General features: G+C 29.3%; 4 protein-coding genes across 5 annotated transcripts; 2 read left to right on the forward strand and 2 right to left on the reverse strand.

Annotated features, from left to right (window-relative positions):
- Position 1: 1 nt before the first annotated feature.
- On the reverse strand, positions 2 to 1,582 carry LOC124492885 (lysophospholipid acyltransferase 5). Its single transcript, XM_047055898.2, has 2 exons — positions 1,013 to 1,582; positions 2 to 931 (listed from the first exon to the last, which is right to left on the reverse strand). The coding sequence occupies exons 1-2, from the start codon at positions 1,460 to 1,462 to the stop codon at positions 17 to 19; spliced, it is 1,365 nt and encodes a 454-aa protein (XP_046911854.1). The 5' UTR covers positions 1,463 to 1,582; the 3' UTR covers positions 2 to 16.
- Positions 1,583 to 1,641: 59 nt separating this feature from the next.
- On the forward strand, positions 1,642 to 4,217 carry LOC124492881 (uncharacterized). The gene is made up of 5 exons (XM_047055889.2): positions 1,642 to 1,739; positions 1,821 to 1,898; positions 1,962 to 2,054; positions 2,132 to 3,980; positions 4,045 to 4,217. Exons 1-5 carry the CDS (start codon positions 1,731 to 1,733, stop codon positions 4,059 to 4,061), a joined length of 2,046 nt encoding a protein of 681 aa, XP_046911845.2. The 5' UTR covers positions 1,642 to 1,730; the 3' UTR covers positions 4,062 to 4,217.
- On the reverse strand, positions 4,027 to 6,012 carry LOC124492884 (BRCA1-associated protein). Its single transcript, XM_047055897.2, has 3 exons — positions 5,802 to 6,012; positions 5,366 to 5,733; positions 4,027 to 5,310 (listed from the first exon to the last, which is right to left on the reverse strand). The coding sequence occupies exons 1-3, from the start codon at positions 5,878 to 5,880 to the stop codon at positions 4,108 to 4,110; spliced, it is 1,650 nt and encodes a 549-aa protein (XP_046911853.2). The 5' UTR covers positions 5,881 to 6,012; the 3' UTR covers positions 4,027 to 4,107.
- Positions 6,013 to 6,065: 53 nt separating this feature from the next.
- On the forward strand, positions 6,066 to 9,069 carry LOC124492882 (small ribosomal subunit protein mS39). 2 transcript variants are annotated; one of them, XR_012832476.1, is made up of 8 exons: positions 6,066 to 6,299; positions 6,349 to 6,463; positions 6,531 to 7,416; positions 7,476 to 7,605; positions 7,668 to 7,948; positions 8,015 to 8,210; positions 8,261 to 8,460; positions 8,526 to 9,069. XR_012832476.1 is itself a non-coding variant. In XM_047055890.2 (8 exons), the coding sequence occupies exons 1-8, from the start codon at positions 6,157 to 6,159 to the stop codon at positions 8,551 to 8,553; spliced, it is 1,947 nt and encodes a 648-aa protein (XP_046911846.2). In that variant the 5' UTR covers positions 6,066 to 6,156; the 3' UTR covers positions 8,554 to 9,069. The 2 variants fall into 2 exon arrangements, 1 of the variants encoding a protein (XP_046911846.2); XM_047055890.2 differs by having other exon boundaries at positions 8,293 to 8,460.
- The last annotated feature ends 2 nt before the right edge of the window (positions 9,070 to 9,071 follow it).

The raw sequence follows: 9,071 nt of genomic DNA on the forward strand, positions 1-9,071 counted from the left end.
CGAAAACATTGTTTTATTATGTTGATGTTATACGAATTAGTGTATCTGTGGCCACAGTGGCCAAAAAATAAGATCCAAGTAATAAATGACCTATAAAATAGATTGAACCAAATATTGGCCACCATAGTTTACGATATAGGAAGATAAATGATAAAAATCCATAGCCAAGAAAATAGAATGTATAAAGACGGCCAATAATCCAAATGATTAAATTTGATCCATATCCATTGAATGAATATTGTTGGCGACATTTTTCCAGAAATGGAAAGCAATTTTTCTCAAAAAATGACAATAGAAATTCGATGAAAAAAGCCATATGATATCCACTTTCAAAACCATGCCATATTGATAGAAATGTTAATGTTATTATTTGACTTAAATAGACATTACCAAGAAATTTTAATCGTCGATAAATATATTTGAATGCAAATGTATTTGTCGATATATTGTATGATTTGATTATACTGGTGAATGATGTGGCTGTTTCAAAGGCAATATAATTGATGTTACTATAGGTACCTATTCCATCTTGTTGTGCAATACCGGTCACTAGACATGATGATTCGGCAATCAACCAGCAAAGAATATATTTATACATATAAATTTTGGTTACAATTGCTATCGATGTCCATTTCCAGACAAAGCAAGAATTCTGATAATCTTCACTAAGCAAATATTCTACAGGCCAATATTTTGAACCAATAAAATAGATGATTGTGACAAAAAAACTACCAATTAGACGAATGATGCTTGATTGTATTTTTTGTTGTACATCATAATCGTTTGTTTTCAATAATTTTTCATATGAAACATACGTTATCAATGGACCGACAAAAAATGAAGCAGGAAAATAACAATAAGATAAATAGTTGACAAAGTTTGGTAGATTTATGATCGATGTATTTATGTGACGATAGTTGCCAGTCGAATCCTGTTGATGTAATAGAAAAAAAAATTGTTTATTTTATTCATATGAATAAGATGGTGATAAAAAATAGAATAAATAAAATACCTTTTTATTGGTCTTTAATTTATTTGTTTGTCCATCCAATATATCAAATGAGAATGCAATCAAACGTAAAGTTAGAATACATTGTGGCATGGTCCATGTAAGTGAATAATTCCAATCCACTTGAGTCAAATAATATCCATAAAGAAGATATGCCATTGTGAATAACATATTCATGGTCAATGCAATTCGTTGTGGTAAACATTTCAAGGTTAGATAACAGAAACAACAATTGATAAATGAATGAATGGTGTTTGATCCATAAGCCCAAATGGTCAATAATAAACCAGTGATGAGAAAATAAAAACTTTTAAAATGACTAGATTTAGATTGCATAAGCAATGCAAATACTAAACAAATTATATAAGTACAGATGACTGCCGTGAATAAAACGATGGCATCAAATGGTATTTCTAATTGTTGACTAATTGATCGGACTAGATTAGTTAACATTTTTGTTTTGTTTTTAGTTTTTTTTTGTTGATGACTTGTATATAATTAATTAATACATGATTGTAAGTAAATAAGAATCTAAAAAAAAAATTTCTATAACGGCCACTATTCAATTCATTCAAGTATAAATGGTATATATCTACTCAAATAGTTGAATCGGTTGGAATAGATTTATATATATATATTTTTTTTTGGATTAAAGTTCCAAACACCCTAATTTGATTTTTGATTTTTTTTAATATTCCAAACAAATAAAATTCATTTCAATATGTCTGAGGTAATTTTTTATTGTAATTAAATTTTTTCTCTTTATTCATTATTGTTTTTGGTTTTATTTCTCAATGCAATGTAATTATAGAACCAAGATGAAGCATTCAAATCGATCAATGAATTTGAACAGAATAAATCTAAATGGAATCTAATTTATGATCTAAAAGTAATTGATTCGAATGATTTTGTTTTTTCACTATTTTGATGTTGTCGTTTTTTTCTTCATTAGCTTTTAGGATTACTGAAAAATACTGGTGATGGATTTTTGAATAAAATTCGACAAAGCTTACAAGAAATTGAAAATTTATCACATAAAACAAATGTATGTTTATTTTGTTTTTTTTTTTTTTTTTTTTTTTTGGTTGAAAACAATTATTTTATTCAAAGTTTTCTTCGTAGACATCTGCAAATAAAATCAACAATCTAATCACAAGTATTTTAATATTAACAAATGTAAAATTCATTGAAAATCGTGTTTATGATGAAGATATTAAAGACATTACATCGAAAACGAGCAACAATTCAAATCGAATCACTTCATCATCTGCCATCATACAACCACCATCAAAAGATAATGATGAGGATGAAAAGAAGCTTATAAATCGCCTTGAAAATTCTATTGATGATGCATTGAAAAGATTGACATCGAAATATAAAATCTCTCATGAAGATTTCATCGGAAACAATGGCTACAATCTTCTACATAAATTGTATTCACAGAAAAATTCGTATGTACATAGAAATTTGCCTTATCTGATTGGAAGTGATGAATACTTGAAAGATACATTTGTTGGACTGAAATCTGACGATAGTCAACATGACACTGTGATAAATCTAACCAATGATGGAACAGATTCAATGTTTGACAATAAAGAAGATATTGTGGATCATGCAAATGTCTCGAAACGTTTTGAGGGACAAAATTTTTCACCATCAATATTTCCAAACAATGCTGATGATGTTGATCCAGTAATCGTGTTTCCTAGTACTTCCAAACCATTCGAACCGCCACCAATTGACAAAAATGTGATCGATATTTTCAATCATACAAAAAATGATTCGATATTCGTGGCCGAAAGCAGCGATGATGATGATATTTTTGTCCGTCCAACCATAACCAATAATAGGCCTTTATTATTCGATGACCATGATGTTGACGATGATGGTGGTGAGATATTTCCAACAGCATCAATATCTACATCACATCATGATGATAAAGGTAGTTTATTTGGAAATGATAATCTGGAAAAAAATCAAAGTGAAGTAAACAATGAAGAAAAATCTAAAATCAAGAATATTGATGAAAAATTTTTACAAAGCGATTCCGATAATGATTCTGTTGATATATTCACTACGAAAACTAGTCGAAAATCTGCCTTAAAAACCACTTTAAAAGAGTTCATATTCTCTTCTGATGATGATGACGATGATGATTTATTCAATAAGCTAATATCAAAAGCGCCAAATAAAATGGAAAAACAACCAGATAGTAATTCACTTATAATCAATGAAACTATCGATGATGATCCAACATTATCACCAGATGATTCAGTTTCAACGACAAAAATTCAATCAAAACCTACATTGTCTAATGTGATCAAAGAGCTTAATTCTGTTATTCAAAATAAAGTTTCATCATCAACAAATCAAGCAACAACAATCATTCCTTCTTCATCTTCCTCTTCTGCTGTTCCCGATATGATTGAAACGAAGAAAGAAACCAGTGAAATAATAATCGATACACAAGATGAATTAAACTCGATGCTTAAACATAAATTGAATCTAAGTTCGAATCGTCAACGTAAACCACCATCCAGAAATGTTTTAAGAGCATCGTTATCAAATCCTCAATCGTTATTCAATGATCAGCATGATAATGATGACAATCCATCATCATCAGTCACATTAAATTCGGAAAAATCCGCAAATGAAGTAAAAACAAATGAAAAAATAGAGCCTACAACAACACCATTAGAAAATTCAACTCATAAACCACATCAACCATCATCTGTTAAAGAGCCATCGAAATCACTATTTGATTCATCTGACAGTGATGATGATTTATTTAAAAAGCCAAATCTAATTCAACCTAATCATCAACAGAAACAGACAACGATTACGAAAAAAACAAACATTCTATTTACCGATAGTGATGATGAATTAGATTTTCAACGGCCAGTAGTTGTATCCAAAACCACCACGATAAAAAAGAAGAGCATTTTTGATGATGACAGCGATACTGATGACGGTAAGTATATATTTGTAAATGATAAAATTACAAGTCTAATACGAGATGCATTTTTTTCATACAGATTTATTCAAATTTTGAACATGAAATAAAAATGTTATTTATTTATTTTATCTTGAGAAAAGTCCTATTTCTTATTTGTCTTTTTATTACGGCCAGATTTTACAGATTTACTACTTGTTGGTTGTGATTGTTGCTGTTGTTGTTGTTGTTGAATAAAGATTGTACCGGATTCAATTTCTTCTTTCAATGTTTCATCTGGTACATTTTGTATCTTATCTTTGGCTTCCAAAAAGAACATCAAATCTCTCATCTGTTCTGCGAGTTCGCCTATTTCGCCATCTTTTTCTATTTTATAATCCTGAAAATTTTTTTCCGTTTCATTCAATCTTTTGGTGTATTCATCCTGGTTTTTCCGTAGACATTTATTCAATTCTTTCTCCTCTTGTAGATCTGCTGTAGTTTTTTGTAATTTTTGTGTCAATTGATTCACTTTCTTTTCCAATTGTTGTTTCGATCTTTTCAGTTCATCAATACAGTTGATTAGGTTTTTATTTTCATTCGTAAGACGGTCATTTTTGTCGATTAATTCTTGCATTTGTTTTTCTTTATCTTTCTCCAAATGATTGATAGTTTCTTCATAATAATGGCGTTGATTTTCCAATTGATTTGTTAGCAAATAAGTGTATTCAAGTTGAACAGAATCGATTTTTTCATCTTGCATTAATTGATTATTCTGGCCACTTTGATTAGCCTTCAATTCGACTGGTTCACCATCTTTGTTTTGTAACAATCTATGTACATAATTATCACCGGCATAATCCCAAACACGATTATTATGACCTAATTGCATGGCATAAGTATGTCCAGTATCTTTATGATGTGTAGATGCATGACCTTTTAAATATCGGCCACATCCAATATGCCCACAAATTAAACATATCCATAATGAATCTTGAGCTGTCGATTGTGAACCACATTCAGAACAACGGCTATCAGGCATTGCTTCAGGTGTTTGACAATAACGACAAACCGGACAACTGGAATCAACCCATTGGTCCAAACACTTTCCATGGAATGAATGATTACAAAGAATGGTCAAAATACCTTGGACAGATTCATCCATTCTTTCCAAACAAACCGGGCAGGTAGGCAATTCGGTAAAACCAGATATTGGTAATTGTGATGATGTTTTTGAATCATCAAGTACTTCAATCATGGCAACAAAAGCAAGATGACATACTTCTGGTTCGATTGAATTATAAGTGGAGCCATTGAATGAATTATAAAATTCATCTGCACTTCGTTGACTATGGAATTTTAATAGAACCTAAATAAATTTATAAAATAAGTTATCAAGATTTCGAATATAGAAAAAAAATTACCATATATTGATTGGGAGTGGAATCACGAATAATCTGAATATGTTGTATATCTTGACTGAATGGAGCGGTAAATTGTAGAATATCATGAATCGATTTATTCGCATTCACCGATAACATACAAATTATATCACTACGCTCAGATTCTTCACCCAATGGTGTTAGTTTGTTTTCCTTGAAAAGATAAAGTATACCCTGAATGGTTTCGACATTATGATTGCCTATACAAAATGGTATCTGATATTGTTCGATTGTTATATCATGTGGTTCTCGAAGATCGAATGTTTTCACTTCATTCAAAGATGATTCATTCGATGATGGTGGTTGTTGTTGAGGATTGGACATTGCAGCTAAATGTAGATATTTATTGGCTAAATAAATTTGAAAAAAATACAGAAAGTAAAAAACATTATAATTCATTCATTATAACCAAATTTACCAACAAAATCAACTTTATGTTCCAATTTCTGTGACGACTTTGATAAAACAATTTTGATTGCAATCAAAGAAATAGACATTCCCGAACAATTGGTGTTTTTTTATTTTTCATTTATAGAAATTTTTTTTTGTGATGAAAACAAAAATCATGGAAACGAAATCGATTTGTTGTTTATCATAAACACACACACACACAAAGAAAAATATAATTCAGAACGTCATTTGGAAATTCTGTGTTTCTTGAATAAAGATGGCGCTTAAATCTAATATATTCGGAAATCACATGTCCGAAAAATTTCGATTCCGAAATTTTTGTTTTTTATTTTTGTTTTGTGTAAAAAGAATTCATCATAAAGATGCAATCAATGTTTGTACCGGCGTTGAATTTATCATTTCAGAATGTTCTTCGTATAAGTTGCGTGAATAAACGGTTGGTTAGCATTGCAAAAAATAAAAAATCGCTTGATGAAATTATTAAGATACCGAAAGCTATTCCAAGGTTTGTAATATTTGATTTTAATTCATTTTGCTAAATCGATTGGTTGTAGAGGACCTACGGACATTCTAAAAGCATTAGCTTCGACTGTCGAACAAGATAATACCGGTCCAGGTTATCAATATATTGATGATCCATATTTAACGCCAATGAACAATGTTGATAAGGTTTGAATGTTTTTTTGTCTGTTTATAATTTTTCAACTCTGATCCGAAATTTTCTTCGCTCAATCAGCGCACTTATTCTATTTCAAAAGAATCGGGAAGAAAAACGGCCAGATATTTTATTGAAAAATATCCAGAATTATTTATACGTGATATGTCTGAGCCAAAAATCGAAGCATTCACTCATAAAGAAATCTATGATGAATCAATGGAATTTGATGAAACAGATCTACAGAAATCGATTATTCGTTCTGAAGTGATTAATTCAATTGTTTGCTATGAAAAACTGATCAAAGATGGTAAATCAATCGGCCAGGAAACTGTTTATGATCTATTAGATTTAGTCTGTTTTTTCAATGGTGAAGATCAAAAAGAACATTATGTTGAAGAAGATTTCTTTCAGAAATCGGCGAAAAAACAAAACCTCACCACATGGAAGGATAATGGTTTCGCTGAAAAATTATTCGAATCTATTGAACCGAAAAATGATCGTGCTTATTCCACAATCATAATGGGTATGGCTAAACATAATCAATTTGAAAGAGCATTCTCTTTATATCAACAAGCAATTGATCTGAATTTCAAACTTAATACTGCAACTTATAATGCATTGATCAATATTTGTAATGATCTATATTCATCAAATGAAGAACGTTGGAAAACGGTCGTAGATTTATTGAAAACAATGAATGCAAATCAAATTGCACCAGATATTGGAACATTGAATAATGTTCTTAAACAGATTTCTAAATTTAAATTTTTCAATCAAAGTACTGAACTTGTATTGAAAACATTGAATGAATTTGCATATAAATTTGGAATTCGGCCTAGTTTAGGTACCTATTATCATTTACTTAGTAGTTTTTATCGATCACGAAACAATAAGAGCCCGTTTATCTATGAAATTATTGATAAAATTAATGATGAAAAATTCGAACCACAAGATATGGATGATGGTAAAGAGATTGTTATAACTACTAGTTTTAAGGCTAACATGATGTTTTTTCTTCTTTAGTTTATTTTTTTGCAACTGCCATGGACATTACATTCAATCTGAATGATGTACAACTTGCCTATAAGATTAATAAAATTGCTAAACGGAATCCAAATTTACTTGGTCCTAATTCTAGTCAAAATGTTTACTAGTAAGTTGTGTATTGTCAATTGTGTATTTTTATTCCGTTTTTTTTTGTTTCAATGAAATTAGCTACAAATTCCTGAAACTTTCATGTCTATCCGAATCGATTGAAAATTTTATCGCCTTATATAATGAATATGTTCCACACATGTATTCACCAAATGTTGATCTAATGGATAATCTGCTCAAAACGATCAAAGTTTATAAAGCCATGAATTATTTACCACAAATCTATGATGATTTACGATTATTATATTATCTTTATAATATGGATATATTACAATCTTTATTATTGGCAATGAATGAAATACAGAAAAATGATCCACTATTATCCAAATTCAATCAAATAGGTTTGTATTAGTTTCATAATTTTGAATACACATAATACTTACATTTTTTTCTATCATTTTTTCTAGTGATTGATTTATTCAACAAAGTTAATTTGAAAATTTCAAAAAACATTGAAATGGGCTATGATCCAAGTCTTCAATGGACTGGAAAAACATTATCATTATGTTTATCCATATTGAATAAATGTGAAGATTTAGATATGGGCTATACAATATTGGAAAAGATGTATTCATTAAGAAATGAACTATATGATCAACCAGAGTGAGTATATAAACAAAAAATAAAAATAAATCTTTGAATGATTCGAAAAGTTTTTTATAATTTTTAATTTTCAAATATACAGATCACAAGCGTTAACTGATTTTGCAAACATGGCTTTTCAAAACAAACGATATGATTACATCTTATTCTGTGTGCGATTATGTAAAGATTTTGGTAAAAAAGATGTCATTGATATTATTCGACAGGAATTTGAAAAATCAGAAGCCAATATACTGGATGAGAATTTAAGGTAGAATTTTTTTTTAATTTGATTTGATTTGATCATTTATTTTGTTTTTTGGTTTTTTTGTTCAGGAATAAACTCAAACGATTGCTCGTTTAATGTTGGACAATTTTCTTTGAATACAAATACCTGTTCTTCATGAATATTATCAGTCCGATTGCAATTTCTACCACAAGTATAGAACAATATTGTTTCAAAATCCAATGATGTATCATCATCATTTTCAATCGTTTTCTTTTTGTTATTCCATAAAATATTGATCAACGATGGCATCAATTGAACTTCAAAAACTCTTGTTGATCCACAATTTTTACATGGTTCAGATGTTTCAATGTTTGCTTTGTTCGATGGTTTTAATGGTTTACCTGACCATTCATATCGCATTATTTGTTCGGGACATTTACGTAACTGTTTATAGAATCTATAATTATCTTTATCATTTTTAAATGCTTCTGGATAATGTTTTTCATATTCTTCAGTGACAGAATTATTTTCTTCAATAATCACTATTTGTTTAGCTATTTTTTCATATTTTTCTTTATCAATCGATTCATTCGATGGTTCATCTATGACAGAAATATAATGTGGAATGAAATGTGAATATTTTTCAAAATCCC

This window comes from Dermatophagoides farinae, chromosome 1 (assembly GCF_024713945.1).
Source record: "Dermatophagoides farinae isolate YC_2012a chromosome 1, ASM2471394v1, whole genome shotgun sequence".
NCBI lineage: Eukaryota > Metazoa > Arthropoda > Arachnida > Sarcoptiformes > Pyroglyphidae > Dermatophagoides > Dermatophagoides farinae.